This window comes from Crocodylus porosus, unplaced genomic scaffold (assembly GCF_001723895.1).
Source record: "Crocodylus porosus isolate Cpor-Errol unplaced genomic scaffold, CroPor_comp1, whole genome shotgun sequence".
NCBI lineage: Eukaryota > Metazoa > Chordata > Crocodylia > Crocodylidae > Crocodylus > Crocodylus porosus.
In genome coordinates this window covers 6,932,346-6,950,588 of record NW_017728935.1, presented here as the reverse complement: position 1 = coordinate 6,950,588, position 18,243 = coordinate 6,932,346, and the positions used below count along the sequence as shown (strand labels likewise).

General features: G+C 44.0%; 1 protein-coding gene across 3 annotated transcripts in view; it reads right to left on the bottom strand.

The window, feature by feature from the left end:
• KCND3 (potassium voltage-gated channel subfamily D member 3) overlaps positions 1 to 15,298 on the bottom strand; it is a 187,884-nt gene extending 172,586 nt beyond the window's left edge. For all 3 annotated transcript variants that reach the window (XM_019546829.1, XM_019546830.1, XM_019546831.1), the window contains exon 1: positions 14,116 to 15,298. In XM_019546829.1, coding sequence (XP_019402374.1) covers positions 14,116 to 15,224 — 1,109 coding nt within the window. In that variant the 5' untranslated portion in view covers positions 15,225 to 15,298. The remainder of the gene's footprint in view (positions 1 to 14,115) is intronic.
• Positions 15,299 to 18,243: the final 2,945 nt, after the last annotated feature.

Sequence of the window (18,243 nt, the reverse complement as noted above, 5' to 3'; positions counted from 1 at the left end):
CACACCACACACCTAAATCACTGCACACACGATGCACGTAAATCACTCTAGACACCTGTGAACACAGCAGCAAATGCTACGAGTACCACCTTAGAGAAGGGATTGAATAAAGCAATCTTAAGAAATATTATTCTGGGCTTAACACGCGTGTAACGGGACCGGCCGGTTCCACCGAGTGGAGGGGAAGTTAAAGCCCTCTCTCAGGGTTGCCTACCTGAGCGTGGCATAGGCTGGTAAAGAAAACTTTTATCATCTGACATGTGTGGAGGCCTAGGCCAACAGATCCAAATGGAAAGAAAAAAAAAGAACAGCAATTTGTATAAATACAGGGGGGGAAAATCACACCACGGGGAACTTTCACAGCCACTAATGCAAATCAAAGGTGAAAAGCTGAGTGGTCCTAGACTTGTAGAGGACAATGGCACATTTTGGCAGTTCAGCAGCCCTGGCACAGGAGGGATACCACAGAGAGAACTGAATCTGGCAGCTCTCACAATGAATCCTTCCAGCTGCAAGGAAGACTCTCTTTCTTCCCCAGGCAAATGGTACAATTACCCCCAGCTTCACTCCTCTCAGAGATTGCCCAGCAGACTTGTGGGACACGCAGACCATGCCACAGGCTTAACAGCTGGCTGCCGTTATCCATTCGCTCCACCAGCCACAAAAACAAAAAGAAATTTGCACTGGGGCGGTTGCATTTCAGGGCTGAAGAAGAGCTGGTTTCAGTGACCTTTAGCTGGATTCTGCAGGGTTGGTGTCAGCAGACACTGAAGCTCCCGTCTCAGGATTTCCAGTCAGATTTCCCAAAGTCCTGGAGGCAAAAAGCATAACCTGATCTGTGTTTGAGCTGTGCTACAGATGAAGGCAGCAGGCCTCCCCGGGACATCTGCTCTGTGGCTGTCCTACAGCCTAGAGGTGAAGACCCTGCTCAGAGCATGAGATGGGTACCGGTAGCTTCCTATCTGGGGGTTGTGGATGCTATTGCTTTCCTTGGCAGGAGAGGGAGGAAAATATCATTCACAGCCTAAAAGTCAACCTGCCTAAGGAAACTGGGCAGGCGTGACATAGTGCTTGCTGTTGTTAGTCCCCAAATCCATATCCTCATCTCAGCTCTACGAAACGTCTTTGTATAATTTTCCAGAGCAAGAGGGGAAATTCTTTGAGGTGTATACAGAATTAGATAGGGGGGGAAATCTGCTTCAGCATCCTTTGGTTGAAGCTGCAGGTTGTAAAGGAAGGCAGAGCAGAACTTTGCACCTTACAGCAGGAGCACTTTGTGGGCCAGCAGCCTCTCACTCCATGATCTCCACATCTCAATGATGTTATGACCAGGGATCCTGCTTTTCTTTAAAAAAATTAAAATCTCCAATTTTTGGATGTAAGCAAAGTAACCCAAAATCCACATTTTCCATGATTTACAATGAAATGCCACTAATATGTATGTATGTATGTGTGTGTGTGTAAGTATGTGTGTATATATATATGTGTGTATGTATATGTGTGTGTATATCTCTCTCTATATATCGAGATAGATGGATATGGAGAGAGAGAGAGATAGTGGAGTTTCATTTTAATATATAATATTGCTGTAAGGGGAGAAGCAGATATGGATTAGAAAGTCATAGCAAGGTAGCTGGGGGTTGTTTGTGAGGATCCTGCCCCTCGCACACCGAGGGATTGAGAGATCCAGGCGTGTGACGGATGTGTCCTGAGAAGGACCTAGAATTCCCGTCAGCGATGTTGTACATGGAGCTATGGGAATATGGGACATGGCTCCTTAGCACACCGGGAAGGTGACAGAAAACTTTGGCATAGAGCAGTCTAAGGGGCAATGTGAAGTTAATGAGACGTGCAGTAGACCGACTAGTACCACAAGGAAGAGAAAAAGGAAAGGATGGATGCTTATCTCCCAGAGGAAGGGAAGGGAAGTAGACTGCGCCAGTCAGAGGTAGGAGGGCAATGGATACACGACCTAATTGTAGCTCTCCATGTCTTCAGCTTCTATTCAGCTGTGATACGCTCACCATGGGATTGTATTGTTCCTGCCAGAACCCTTCTGTTAGCATTGAGATGCAGCCAAAGCCAGCCTGCAGGTCTTCTTACTGACAGAATAATGTACAAAAGAGCATTTCAGAAGATTGCCACCAGCCAGAGGAAAACCAAGTGATGCCCTGTGATATCTCCTGATGTCTGTGCAACACGGATCATAAATAAATCTACCACGTCCCATAGGTACGCGCTGTGGTGGCTCTATCTCCACATGCTTCGGCGTGGAGTGGTAGCAAACATTTGAAGACGCAGCCTACGTTAAGCAGAAGTGGGGGGCATCGTCTGCAGAAGGCGATAGAAATATGCTGCCTTCATCTGCAACAGTTGTAATATTTACCATAATAGAGAGATGCCAAAATATTCTTGGTCCTGTCCCTGTTGTTCTGTATTTTTCCTTTAGTTGTGTATTTTTTTCAAGGTCCAATCCCACACTGGTGTAAATCGGATTAATTGACCCCCCTGGTGTGATGCCAGTTTATATCAGTGGAGGGACTCTTTTCTCATAAACCAATCCCTCTGGCCCTCTGATCATTTCTTTCTTGCTTTTGGGATCCTCTCATTTGGTAATACCTTTCTGTATTTCAGTAATCTTAGCCTGGCACGAGACAGCGGAGGGCACAGTTTCTGTGCAAAGGAGGTTACGCTCATGAACGAGCCGGGGGGGAGATCTGGGGGACACAATAGACAATATTTTCAGAAGCACCAAAGGGACTTACAAATCTGAATCCCATTTGCAGAAGTGACTACAGTAATCATGAGACTTCCCACTTCTTAGTCAAGTCGTTTCTAGAAAATGGGGCAACAACTCCAAGACGTGAACATTTTTTAATTTTGTCAAAATTTTAGCCCAGCTGGCCATTTCTAATGGTATTTGAGTTCACGTGCAGCCCTGGAAACCACCGGAGGAAAATAATACGAAATCCAAGCCAAGCAGACTCTCATTCAAATAAGGACGTGTCTTATGAATGTCAGTCTCAAAGCCGGCCACTTCTCGTTGCTGTCATCTCCATCCAGTCTCCGCTGCCATCCACCCAGGAAGGTGGTGAAGATCCAGGTCTTCGAGAGACCCTTACTACCAGAGGTGTGAAAGGAGAGCAAGGTCTGCGTGCTATGCAATTCAAACTCAATCCTGATTTCTACCATACAAAATCTAGTGTAATCAGCTAGAAGGCATAATTAGTTCTGGCTAATTGGAAACAAGGCCTTGAATGTTGCTTTTCCCCCTCTACCATTTTCATACTGGCAGTGGTTACTGTGTCCCTTATTTTCAAGTGATCTCTGTAAACTAATTACTTTTTACTGGGTCAGTGCTGTTATTAAATTATCATTTTATGAGACTAAAAAAAGCTCAAACCCAGTCAGCAAACGAATAATTTCCCTTCATCTCCAGTGAATACAGTGTTATTGTCAATATATTTTGTTCATGTGCTTGCAGTAATGCAGGCAGAAAAGAAAGAAAAGTTTTGTAAAATGTGTTAAAGCAATCACTTCACACACCCTGTTTACAAGCGTTTTCACTGGTGTACGTGGTTACTGCATTATCATTATCCTAGTTGGTACTACCATTTAGCCTGATTCATACCATGGGCTTTTCTGAAAAGAGAAGAAAATAACAAGTTGCCATTTCTGGCTTATAAACCATGGAGTGTGATTAGATACACATCAACAAAAAAAGAAATTAAAAAAGAAAAACCACCCAATCTCGATAGATCAATAGGTTGGGGGAAAAACCTCCAATTGATTCAGTAGAATCCAGAAAAAAACATTCTGGAATTAGTAAAAATATTTTACTAGGTTTGGGGTGCTGGTGTATTTAAGTAGCCCCCCAAAAATGAGATGCAGGCTTGGAGTTTATGCCCAGGCAATGCAGGGGGAAAAAAGTTTCTCTCTTTAGTGTCTTATCAGAAACAAATTTCACACACAATATCTGTAAATCCATTAGGAGGAGAAAATTGATACCCATTTCACATAGGATGAAGTCTGAGTCGACAGAATGCAGCAAGAAAATGCTTTCTTTATATAGCTCCATCAATTTATTGTTTGATTGGACTTTCTCTATATTAAATTCAAGCTGTTCTTTAGCTTGTGGATATTAGTTGGTGGCTGCGTAGGAAATAGCAGTGGTGATGAAATTGTAGAGCCTTGCATTACAAAGGAAGCGTCCCACATCTCATCCATCTTTCCATCAGCAAGGTTAAATGCGCAAGGTAGCATTTATATTAAAACAATTTTTCTGATTCAGTTTAATGACTCTTATTGAAGTCCTGACACACAAAATGTGATTACATAGCCCAAAATGCAATCTTCCAGGAGAAGCCATGAAGAGCAATGGTCTACAAATGGTTTGATATTTTCCTTACTTTTCTGGCTCCCCTTAATTTGTATCAAGGAGGAGAATGAAAGTCAAAATCAGATCAAGTGTTTATATCTTTTCATCGCAGACATAACTGCAAATAAACCTCTATTCATGAGCTGCATACCTGGCGGTGCTACGCAGGAAATGTGGTCAGTATTCAGAAGGCTTATGCAAGTCCATGTGTAAACAGCTTGGCATTAAGGATTTACCATGCCATTATACTACTTAAATGTGATCCTGCTTCTTCCCTGTGATTAAATGCCCATCAGAAAAGAAAAAGAAAAAGTTCCAGCAAGTAAAGCAAATCAACTAATATTTTCCTCATTTCTTTTAGACACAGTTGGTTAAATGCCAGTTTTCTCCCTTTACCACTTTTCTCTTTACTTTTCTCTTACACACACACACACACACACACACACACACACACACACACACACACACACACCCTTCTCCCTCCATGGATGCATAGGATGCCACTTGGAAACAACGTGTAATGAAATAAAAAATAAAAATCCTGCTCTGTCAATAAGCTGGATATAGCATCAGCAAGAACTTCCCAGGTCGGCGATAGTGATGTAAAGCCACCCAAGGCAAGACCATCGATGTGGTCTGAACTGAGACATTTGTGTCTGCGACATCCTGGTTTTGCATGACATAGATGGTTGCTTTTGTTCATTTGTGGCTGGTTCCCTTCATTATTTTTTCCTGTTTTCTAGCTTTCTCTCCTGCAGCTGTTGTTTTTATTTTCTCCTTAATTGTCTAAGTTCCCAATCTATGCTCAAATTTTCATGCATAATAGAATCCTACATTAGACAGAAACGTTTTCTGATTAGGCATTAATGGGTTCCAAACTGTCTGCTGATTTAGGGACTGATGCAAAATCCAATGACGTCAATAAGACTCTTTTGATGTACTTTGCTACACCCCGGCACGTACAATATCTGGCTGGTGGGTAGGTCTCGCCTAGACTAGGATGCACCCAGAAGGATTTCTTTCCATGCAGGAAGGCAAATCCTGTCTTAGCGTTCTTCTCATTCTTGGCTTGGCTGCTAAGGCTGCCAACACATGTTCCCGTACTGCCGCCATATAATGATTGGTGTCTGACTTCAGGGATTGGACAAAGGCTCATCAAATCACGGTGCATATGCCACCAAGCAAATAAAGCTGATTAAATGATGAAATCATCGTGGAGTTAGACTGTGTTTTGAACCAGGGTGACAGAGAAAGGAATAAAGCTCTGGATTCACTGCCAGTCCCATAAGTATCAAGTCCCAGCTTGGAAAGAAAAGATGGAGCCAAGAAAACAAAATGTCTCAAACAAGAACACTAAAAATAGGGTGGATGGAGAAATCCCAGCTTGGACCCCATTCTGTATTCTGCATAACGCTTCTCAACACTTGTGATGATATATAGGACAATGCAATTTTGGAAGAGCTAGAGACGCTGCCATTTCTTAGGGCAACAAAACAATAATTCATCCACAGGTGCAGAAGGGGAAGGTTGTAAAATATTTCTTAGTAGCTGACTACCTCCATATCTACTGAAATCCAGGATAAAACATTCCCATCCACATTTCTAGGAAGGGAGAGTTCTGCTTCTGCAAATGTCATTGGAAGTATTTAAAAAAGAAGCAGAGGATATTGGCTCAAAAGAGTTATTATTTCTGTAATGCCAACACGTTTTGTGACGCAATTTATTTGCTGGATATAGTTCCTCTTTCCTGACTGTAGAATATATGCGAGCAGGATGCAGGTTTCTCTTTTCTTAAATACATACATTTAAGGGGTTTTTTCCTTCTCTGAATTGATCTGGGTCAATTCAAAATGTAAATTATTATTAAGTACAGGGCATATATTGAGTTGCATGATTTGATTGTGACTGGTTACGCAAATCCAACACCCATGTTCTGTCCTCTGACTGTGGTCCTGATTCTAAAATATGCTGATGGTTTTGGCCCTGATACAGCAAAATCAGTTTAAAATGAATGGCCTTGTAAAATGTAGTCCTAAGTGACTTCGGACATGAATACTCATGAGTACCACTTAAAAATATATTGCTGTGAATTGCCTGAATATTCATGAAAGGACAACTCAGAAAGGTCACAACTTTATGTTCACAGAACATATTACAATTTTCACATTGACCTGAAAACTTCAGGCATTATATATTTGCTTAGAGCCGGTTACTTAGGACTTCCAAAATCCCTTGCAACAGATTGAAGCACCAGTCACGTTGCCTTTCAATGGGACTTTTGTTTTTAACTCATTTGGTCCCTTTTGCAAATACCAGCCTACATTCTTTGTCTAGGTGATGCTTAAAGAGCTATTCCAATGAGGAGAATGATATACGAATGTGGATAGAATAGAGGGTAGGACATGCATTAATTTATACTAATCACTCCAAAATGTATCCAGTTGGATCCAAATGGATTAAGAGAAATAGAAAACAAAATACATAGGTGTCTTTGGGACCATGGCATATGAAAAAAAATCTGCTGTATGACTGTTCTTTAAAAAAAAAAAGAAGAAAACTTTAAAGTGTTTGGGGGAGAAAAGGCTCTTTTACTTGAAAACTGTCCTGTTTTTAAAATAGCACAAAATGGGACCCATTTGCTAGCCTCGGTTGTCCTGCGTGCTGGATGGAGATGGCCTCCAATCAAAAAATCAAATGCGATTTAAAAGTAAATAAAAACAACACACTGATAACACAAAGCGACACAATTTATAATAATTAAACTGCCTGGAAATGGATACAAAATGGATTGGCTATCACAGAGCAGTGCTCAAGCCAGCTAACCACGAACTAAGGACGAGGTATGTCTCTGAATACTAATATTGAAGAGCTAGCCCTGTGCCCAGCAGCAGTGGTTGCTGAGGCTGAAGGTTTGGGTCAGCACCTCTTTCAGAAAAACACCAAGGTGGTAGAAAAATGAACATGTATTTTATTGATGCTTTACTGGGGATGGGAGAAAGGAATGGGAGCTGTCAGCCTCCGGAGGAAAATGCTTCTGCATGGACTGGGGAGCTGATTTGGAATTAATTTTGAGTAGTTGTTTCAGTAATTCAGATTGATTTAAGATGCACCCAAGAATAACACTTTCATTAAAAAACCTCCTGAGTAAAATTTAAATCATGCTAAATTAAAAACAGCCTCTGTTAAACCAGGAGTGATGAGCACAGCAGAAGGATGGGAGATGCAGGGTCAGTATAATTTGATTCCTTTGTTCGGCTCGCCGCCCCGCAGTGCTGTTGTTGTACCTGTCTCTTTGGAGTCTCCTGCTCTCCAAAGGAACATGCAAGTCGTCATTGACTCCTCCGAGCTCCGACTGAATAACTACCCCACCAAAAGTGCTGTGCGTTGTGTTTTATTTCAGGAAGCACACACTCTCCTGCTTGGTTTCCCTCACAAGTTTTTTCCCTTCGGGCCAGGCTGGACTCTCGGCCACACCAGGATAAATCTGGAGCACGGCACTGGAGCTACAGTGCCGCATCTGAGAGTTCCTCCTCCTGGCGTCAATCCCACCCGTTATTTGTGTTTCAAAGAAAGAAACACGGACATACACTGCAAGAGATTTGAGGCCTTGATCTCAGGCTGATGAAAAAATCCATGGAAGGGTTCCCATTTATTCCACTCATGAAATTTGGAATAGGATTGAAATATTCAGTAGAGCAAAAACCACCCTCTGGCTTCTGCTCTGATACATCTGGAGGAGTCAACAAGCCTATTATTAAATTTGGTACTTTTGCAATACAACGGACCTGCATCGTACCCAGGGTGTTCAACTTCATGGCAGGCAGGTTGCACGGGAAATGGGAGCAGTCTCCAGGAAATGAAGAACTTACATACTTTGATATTTTCAGCAAAGTTTTGGGGCCACATCTTCAGCTGGTATAAATCAGCAAAGCCCCATTAAAGTCAATGCAGTCATGGTGGCATGAAACTGGTGTAACAGAGCAGAGGATCAGGCCTGTGCATTTAACAGCCTTTTCTGGCAGAAGATGCAGGAAATCTGTGTACAACTAGGCCAGTAAAAAACGTCCTGTTGAAACTGGTATCTGATGGCTTTCATTTCAATACAATGACTAATTTTTTTTTTTTTTTGTAATTTCCATAAATACTGTCTGCTTCTTTTCAGGAAATCTCACCCTTCTTCAAAATATTTTGGTTGAACACCAGAAGTTGCTAGCCAAATATTTTGGGGTTTCTGAAGTTGTGGGCAAAATTGAAAAATATACTTGACATTTTTTAAAGAAAATGTCTGCTTTAGTGTAGCATTCCTCAGGAGAAGAAAATGCCTGCGGATCAGTTCTCTTCATTACCAAGGGCTTCATGAAGGGCTCGAGCTCATATAGATGATCTTAGCTTCCTTGGCTTCACTGGGACCGATTTATTTTACCCCAGCTGAAGATTTGGCTTAGATGTTTTAGTCTTCTTTTTCTTGATGTTAGTCAACTGGAACATCTGTTAATGCTTTCCAAATGCTAGCTTTGTTTACTGGCTTTTAATAAACTTTCCAATCATTCACAGTGAGTTCATTTTTTAATGGTTTATTAGGATAGGGAGCATTACCCCATATATTCCCAATCAAATTAAAAAAACAATTTCATACAGCTGGTGAAAGTCCAAGACCAGATCATTATCCAGTTACCTGGACTAAATACTCCAATGTGCAAACAAACACCTTTCCCCCCCAGGGACCCACCACTCATTTCTTTAAACATACACCATTTCTCTGGGCCCAAACCTTTTTCAAATCCTAATTCAAATTGTGAAGGCAACCGAAGAGATCATTGCAACGTGTTTATGAAAGCTTTGAGCGCTGCTCAGCTGCAAGCAGCTAACTGGCACCCTCCTCAATGGGCAAACTCCAGCATATTGTGCCTCCTGCTAGAAATGTCGGCTGCATTTTTTGGCAGTGACAGTGAGGTGGGAATTGCAAATCCACTAATTAGCAACAAGTCTCTTCCGAGCAGAGTCAAAGGACTCCTGAGTGGAGCTGGTCAGGAATTGTCCAACTATATGAGTTTTCATCTGAAAAGGCCACTGTGTTAAAAATCAAAGTGTTATATGGGCACGGTTTGGTTTTAGCTCCTACCAGAACCCTACCTAGTGTCCTGCTATCTCAGCTGATAGTCTGGGGAAGAAGGGGCAGGTCTGGGGGCTGGAGCAACCCCACCAAGCAGCCTTTCCCCGAGGGAGGCGCCCCAGGCTTGCAGGCTCCCTCCACGGCTCTTAGCGGGGCTCAGATCCACAGCCTGCGGCGGGAGGGCTCTTCTGGCTCTGGAAACTCCCTGGGTTGCCCCCAGCTGCCAAGAGGAGCTCAAGAAGCCAGCTGCTGTTGGGGTAGCCAGCTGCTCTGGGCTTTGTTGGGGTTTTTTTTTAAATCAACTGGAAACATGTTTTTTTTCCCTAGAAACAAATGTTCTGGAGCTCCTTCCTCATGGCCTTTACCAATTGCTCATCTTCATTCCTAATCATGATGAAAACATTTTTCCTTTCTTTTCTTTTTGTGAAATAGCAGCATTTCCCACAGGATGGAAAGCCTGAGCCTTGACTAGCTTTTCTCCTGACTCTGGTGCACCTGGGACAGTGAAGTCCTCTGAGAGTCTTTGCTCCATTTGGCTTAAGTACAGGGGGAATTCGAGGCAGCTAGTCAAAAATAAATTGCAAACAGAAAATGAAAAGAACAAAGACCCAATTTCTCTGCACTTTTCCTCCCAGTGCCTTAGATCCTTGTATTTAATCATCTTTAATGCCAATAACTCATATCTGAGGTGCCTACAGGCATCTTTGTGCTAGTCTTCCAATCTTAAATCTAGCATAGCCAGCTTATTGAACGCTCACATCTGTGCAGATGGATCCTCCAGAGAAATCGAGTCCCCCTCTCTATGGACCAGGTAAGAGTAAGGCCAAAGTGCACCGTGCCTCTGACAGACAGAGAGAAATTAGAAAAGCTGCATGCACTGTACAGAGCCTGCATCCATCAGCATCCCTCCAGCTCAATCAATGACATTTATCTTATAACTAGAAACCTTGCACCCCCCGGAGCAGGCCTGTAGTTTCCTCAAAGCTTCTCTTTTCTACCAGAACGTGGTCATGTCTATGAATAAACGAAGGATTTTCTGTCCCAGTTGCACAGCGGAGCACAACAGGGGTTCACAACAGAGGGATACGGTTTGCACACCTGGGCGTTGAAAGGATGCAGGTGCCTAAATTCAGGCTCTTTGAGTTTCAGCTCCTGGCTTCATTGACTTCATTTTTTTAGCAAGTGACAGCCGTCCACACCATGACATATTTTACCACTGCTGAAACCTTTGAAGTGCCAGCAAACCCTCAATGCCATCTCACTGGATCCAGTGGCCAAAACAGACTGGAACAGGAGGAGAGCTTGCACTACAGCTGGCAAAGGAACAAACTCGCCCTTGCTTTTAGCAGGGAAATGGGATGCTGAGAGGGCCTCTTCCCCTTTATTTTAAACCTTGTCCCCTTCCTGTTAACTGGCTTTGGCTCTGCATCATGTAATCTCAGTCAGTATTTCAGTGGGGAAGGTAGAAATGAATTGAATCCAAATGATTTGTTTCTACGTATTTTTCCCAAATGTTTGTATAATTGCATCCGCACGGGGGTAGCGATTGTTGTTTGGGCCACCCACTGGCCACAGAGTGGTGGTAACTTGTTCGTGGCACCCTGTCCCATCGCTGCCCTTTGGTATATACCGATCACCACAGCTGGGACTTGAACTATGCCCCGAACAGCAGCTCTTCAGCCATCAAGAGGCACATCCCCATGAGCAGGTACATGCATTTCCCCGTGGACAAACAGTAGTGGCACAATACGTGCTGCTGCTGCTACATGTCCCTGGGGAAAGCTCCTGCACGCATGCTCCCATGTGGGGCATGTTGCCTTGGGTGGGGTAGGTCGACACTTGGGATGGCCCCAGCAGCCTTACCTGGGATCCTGGGGGTGTCTAGGGGCTGCACCCACGTTGATTCGGCAGCAAAGAGCCTGGCTGGCAGCTGGAGCCAGGCTCTGGTTTTGGGTGGCACGCACTGCCACCATGTGCACCACCCTGCTTTTGATAGGCACAAGTTTTTTTGATCTACTGGTGTCCAAACCCCACCCCCTGTGATGCAAATTTGCAGCACGGGGAACACCTGCATGTGCGGCGTGTGCAGTGGGCAGCACCACAGACAGGTCACAGACCACCCGTGCATGCTTGTCTGGACATGCCCAAGGCGTTTTTTCTGAGGCCGATCCAGCAGGGATTCTCCAAAGCCTTAACTTTTGTGTAATCGCATTCACTTATGGGTTGCAATGGTTGTGCCTGGCACACGCTGGCCACAGAACGGCCCATCTTTGAGGAGGGGGCGGAGGAACCTGTCTTTGATGGAAGTTGCTCTTTCGTGTACCTTGCCGTAATGGCTTTTCTAGCATGTGATTCGAGCAAACAGTTGTAGAGCAACAGGTCTTGGTGCTTAGACCAAAGTGACAGGCAATCAGGCATGTTATAAATGAGATGAGGAGAGGGGGAGAGGGAGGGTGAGTAAGCACAGGATTCTGTCTCTGCTGTGTTACCGAACGACGCTTTGCACTTCTAAAACGACACAACTCTGTAAAAACAGCCACATCACGGCAGTGTAGCAAACATGCTATGTGCTAAGGCAAAGTATTTTACTTATCATCTCCCTTGTCCCCAAAACAATGAAGGTGAATGTTCATGCTTCATTGCATCAGTCGTATCTTGCAGATGGCAACCATTGCTTAAATAGATTTTGTTCCAGCTACTTCTTACAAGGTCCTGTTTCAATGCCTGTAATTATTTTATTCTTGTCAACCTGCTTAAAGCACTCATTCAACTATAATGCCTATGATTACCATAGATTGAGAACACTTTAAAGTACTCAGGACCGGCCTGTTTTTTTCTCTATCAAAACATGCAGAAAGAAAAGATACTACAAGCAAGAGGCCATTTCATTCAGCTAATTGGGCTAGTAAGTAAACTTCAGCCCAAAGCAGATTTTTTTGGTCGCCTAATGCCTACCTAGTGTTTTCCTGGGCCTTCCCGTCTCTAACTCCACCGTGCAGGAACCTGCGTGCTTGTTCAGAGCCTTAAACAAACCCAAGAAGAAACACTCCACTGCTCATTCCTCCCCTTGGGGAGAGCAGGAGAGAGCAAATGTGACAGATATTAGTCACGTTGCTTAATGCACTACTGGGAGCTGCTCGGATGCGGTGGTGACGAGATCGTGGACTCAGAGTCTGGAAGTTGCCGAATACAGAAAGTCGACATTTTAAACTCGGGAGCTGCAAGCTATGCTTAGCAGTTCTGTAGAGCAGGCCACTTCTACTGAAATACTCAGATAGGGGTGGAGCAGCCTAACTTTAGTCATCCAAGTTTGCAGGTTTTGGTCAGACTACAGGCGTATTCAAGGCTAGGGAAATTATTATCTCCTTTGGTTCTCGTGGCAGATATGCTTTATGCTCTCATTGGTCAAAGGAATCCAAAACATACTGCTGTCACAGGCCCACACTCTGCCACTTCTTGACAGCTGAGTTACAATTTGAATATTTTAAAAGTCTTTTTGTCTGCCTTTTTATGCCTAATAGGTAAAGGGAAGTATTTAAAACAGGAAACAGGAAAAGGAGAGAGTCATTTGAGATCAAATATAACTCATGGAGCTCCTCAGCAGGAAAGCTCTTTGCAAAGTAAATTAAAATTTAGCACATGATTATGAATTATGGAATGAAGAGATTGCATTAGACTGTGCAACTTTAAGCGCCTGCAGCTACAACCTCTGAAGATTACTTTACTTGCTATGAGTCTGTCACTGTGAGTGTCTGGCTAGTCTCTGTTTTCTTTTAGGAAGGTTTCAGTCCTGCGTGACAGAAACACACATCTATAATCTTTGCAGAAACAGCTGTAATGTCAATGGGAGAGAAATGAAATATCGCGGGGGGGGGGAGAGTCCTCCAGGCCATGTTTCCCCTGCTTGTGATTCTGTCATTTATTTGCACCTGTCCATATGAGCTTTTCACACATTACTGTAATGGCTACAGATTAGGGCCATTACTACTACAACTTCTGTAACTCCCAGGTAAACACAGCAAAAAGGGCTATTTCCCGTTCAGATAACAACAAGCAAACCTTGTCCTGTAATGCAAGAAATACCTTCACTAGGGCAACTGGCCGCAAGATCTGCCTGAATTCAGCAAGCCTCCGGTGCCCACCTGCCAAGCTGTCAAATCATTTACAGTAAAGGCTGAAGATACAAAACTGGACAATGAATTCAGTGATTTTGTATACAAGTAATAAGTTGGTTAAATATGTCTGAAAAGAACCAAAAGAACTGCTCTTCCACTGCTTTGTGCCGTGTGTCATCATTTCCATGTCTGAACGCTGAATGCAAAGCAGGTGCAATGCTACCGGGCCATTATGGCAGGGCCTGCGTCTCTACGGCCTCGCTTCTCCTGCACTCACTCACAGTTTGCAAACTGTTTTGCAAAACGTGATGTTTTGTGACCACTTTGGCATAGGTGTAAATGCCTGGTGAAGTGCCAGGCAGAGGAGAAACAGGCCTGTAACGGTCCTAAAGCCCCTTGGAACACATCCTATTCAGAGAAAAACAAAGACCGACCCTCAAAAAGTCACCAAACTTCAGCAACTAGCACGTGTTTGCCTAGGGCCTAATAAAAGAAAATGCAACACTTACCCGAGAGTCGTCATGGTTACAATAGTGTACCAAAAGGAAGCTGGGATGCTGGTGAATTTGCTAGCTGAGGATCCTTTCTCTGCATAAAACATCACTGTAGCAAAGATGATGATTGCCATAGTGAGGGAAAAGAGGAGAAAGCCAAGTTCAGAGGCACAGCTCTTCAGAGTGTAGCCCAAGATTCGTAAGCCTTGCGAATGGCGGGAGAACTTGAAAATCCTGAAAACCCTGAAAACCCGTAGTGTCACAAAGGCTCCGCTGACATCCTCATTATCGGTCATCACCAAGCCAATATAGTAGGGCATGATGGCCACCACGTCAATGATGCTCATCACGCTCCTGATGAACCTGTAGCGACTCGGGGCCGCGAAGAGTCTCAAAAGATACTCAACGGTGAATATCATAACGCAAGCTGTGTCCAAGCAGAAGAAAGCCACAGCATACCTCTCCCCGCATGGAAGCTCCTTGTTCCCCGGCACCGTGCCGCAGGGGACGGTTTCTACCACATTCGTGATCACAGAGACAGCAATAAAGAAGCCGGTGACATAGTAAAAGACTAAGGCTAAGGTGCTGGTATGGGGGTTCTCGAAGGCTCGCCACATGGTCTGCCGGAAGTTCAGGGACGGCATGGACCCTTCTTGGTTGTTCTCCGAGTCATTGTCGTCCATCAGCCGCTCGGCATTTTCCCGCTTCCTATCCTTGTACTCTTCGTAGCAGCAGTCCCCGATGATTTCAGGTAGGATCCCGTAGAAGGCGAGCTCCTCGTCGTAGGCAGAGATGCACTCGTATCGTGGGTAGTGCAGCTTGCCAGTTCTGTAAAAATTTAAGATGCACCTAAAGACTTCAGGGTCCCGGTCAAAAAAGTATTCCTTAGTGTCTTCGTTGAAGAAGAACTCCTTCTCGGTGCTGCCCAGGAGAGTGTCCGGGTATCTCTCCAGTGTAGTCCTCCAGGTCTGGAAGCGCCGCCCACTCACATTCAGGATGATCAGCTCGTCCTGCCTCTTGTTTTTATCCGTGGGGGCCAGCGGCATGGGGCAGTTGGCCACTGGCATCCATCCGATGGCGGCTGCCCTGGCAAAGGGCAGCCATGCTGCTACGCCTGCTGCCATGATGGCTCGAGGCCTTCCTTGTTATTGGAGAAGAGAGTTCTGCTGCTTCTAGGACCCGTTTGAAGTCAAATCATTTCCATCTACAAATGAAACAAAACAAAAATATAGCAGGAGGTCAGCCGGGGCTGTCTTGCCCAGGGACTGCTGAAACAATCTGGATAAATATCTTTGAGGGAATCCACAGCAACAGAGGAGCTAGTTTGTGCTAGCCCCTGCTTAGAAGAATGGTTATTAAAAGATACACATGATAATCAGCGCGGGAAGGTTATAGCATTATTACAGATGGAAGTTTTGAATGGCAAATGATTCCTCATTAAAAGTATTTAAAAGTAGCATAAACATGCTAATTTATATTTGCTTCCTTACAAACAAGACTAATCCGTAATTCCACAGGTGTAAGCTTTATGCATTTATCATTCTGGCTACAGCTGTCAAGAAAGAGCTGGAAACTCTGGTGAAATCCACTGGCAGTTTACCAGGGGAAACATTTGTGGCTGAAGACCTAAAATGGACCCGGTTGGACTTCTCATAAAAAGCAAGCTTTGAATTCAGCGAAGCTAGCACTACAGACTACCCACTGGTAACTCAGATCAAAGAATGACTCTGAAATCTTCCAGGGTTTGCAGTACAGTTTTGCTCAACCTTTAGTTAAAAATCTCTGCTAGGCAACAGCTTTTTTTGCCGCTCCCCTGGGTAGTTCCTTGAGACAGGTTTTACTACAGTGAAATATTGCACCATTCCAGTGGGCAAGAGGAAAAATCAGTGTCTTTGGGGCATGACAGCATTGCCCAGAATTTCTGAGCTTCGGTAGTCTGCATGGTGAGCGTGCGCTGGCGTGCGAGATGGGCACACTGGGTAGTGTCAGGCTACACGAGACGCTTTCTGTGCAGTAGCCTAATAACACCGCGCAGGAGCATGCTGGTCAAAAACCGTGCCAATATAGAATATGATATGCTACTGTGCAGTGTTATTAAGCTACTGCGCAGTAAGTGTCACAGGAAAACCGTGAGCCAGCATTGCTGCATGGTAGCGTGAATTATTGTGCATTTAGTTAGTACCTGGTTAACCAAGTACTAAACGTAATGTGCAGTAACTAGGGTGCATTAACGAACATGTAGACGCACGCGCTCAAAATCTAAACCGTGCCAGACCAAAACAGGTAGAACATCCAACTTTGACAGGGTCGGCTACCAGACTGTGAAGATTATCTTGATTGCTTCCTCGCTAACAAAGGCAAAAGTCCTTGAATAAGTGAAGGAACAAGCCCGATACCATTGCCATACTTAGGGGCCCATCTAAGGAGAGAAAAATGTCCACAGCTCCAAGGCTCCTTAGCTGGTTCAAACTGGGTTAGCTCTGCTAAAATCAATGCGGTGACTCTGATTTACAGCAGACCTGCATTTCCTTGTTCCACTGGGTCTAGAGTCAAACCTTTCAACTTATTAACCTTAGTTTTTATTCACTCCCTTAGTATTTTTAATTACTGTCTAATTATTTGAGTAAGATGTTCTGTGGACTATCCAAAGTCCATTAAGGCAATAGAAAGATTCCTTTTGGCTTCACTGGATAGGACTGGAAACCTCACTACGTGGACTGCCTAACATCTTTCTACATAATTTCACTGTGACGTTATCTTAATTGTATGAACAGCACCGTTCCAGTCGCTGGGGCTATAGCGTTATTGATCTTAACAGGCCACAAGACACTGAATGAAAGATTGCAGAACGAATCTGTGGTAAAACCTTTTAGTGAACTGTTCTCAAAATGGGGCTCTCCCTAGGTATTATGCATTATCATTCATCATATTAATATTATGAAGCATCTTGCTGTGCAGTTTTGTCAATTGTCCTGATGCAACCCTCCAACCATTGCAATAAGAGGGTTCGTAATTATGATATATGCAGCAGCCCATTGTGATGCACCTCTTCCACCTTCTCTAGCTACAGAATCCTCACCCCATGATCTTTTACTATGCAGGTCTATTCGATATCACTCTGCATTATATGGTTCCCGTAGTTTGAAGATGGCTCTTGAAAGATGCCAGACGGACAGCTCTAGAGGTGGGGATCCCTTTCTCATCCAAAGAACAGCAAGCCACAGCAGCTTAAACTTCTCCATGAAAAATATGCTTCGATCCTTAGCTGAAGAGAGACTCTATAGGGACTAGACAGAACCAGCCAACAAAAGCGCCAAGTTTCACTGGGCCGTGGAGGTGGATTTGCTGATGGGAGCCTAGAAGTAGAAGGGTGGCCATCGCCAATGCAAAAAATGCCATTAACTTCATTCATTACCCACCCAACCTGAAGGCAGATTTAGGGCCAAGAGATCTAGGCTATGCATTCAGTCAGTGATGCACAAAGCCACTTGGTCCCCTTCTTTGCTTTCTGGACACTGGTGCTACCCCTGGGGATTGGCTGGAAATGGGTGGAACGTCGCTGGTTCTGCTCGGTGACAGGGATTGGGACCCTCTATTTCTCTCACAGCCTCTCCCAGGAATCTCATGCCAGCTCGTACTTTGTAGAGCCCTGACTCTCGATTCTGGCTCACTTCACTTCGCTGTCCGAGACACTACAAATGCTCTTTATAAAGCTGTTTTAATAAGATACTGGTAACTCATAAATGGCTTCCCAATTTTAAGACCATTTTTAAAATAAAAAGGTCTTTCCAGACTGACAACCTATGTGGAAGAAAAAATTAAACTTCTAAAATGGCCAAAAAATAAAATAAAAAATAAAAAAAAGGGAGAGAGATGGTTAAGTAGGCTGTCCATAAAAGTTTATTATTCAATTACAAGTCTCTGTGGCCTGAAGAGATGTGGCTGAAGTTCAGAGAAGTTCCTTCTGTATGTGGCAGAGGCTTAATTTTCAAAGTTTCATTAAATCTGTTGTAACCGCGTCCCATTTGGTTCTCCAGTACTCAGTGTTAGAGCCATTTTGAAAGATTAACACATGAGAGTTGTTTGGTGATGGGATTTTTGGAGTGTATCAGTATGTGAGGACTGGGTAGTAACAGAAGGAAG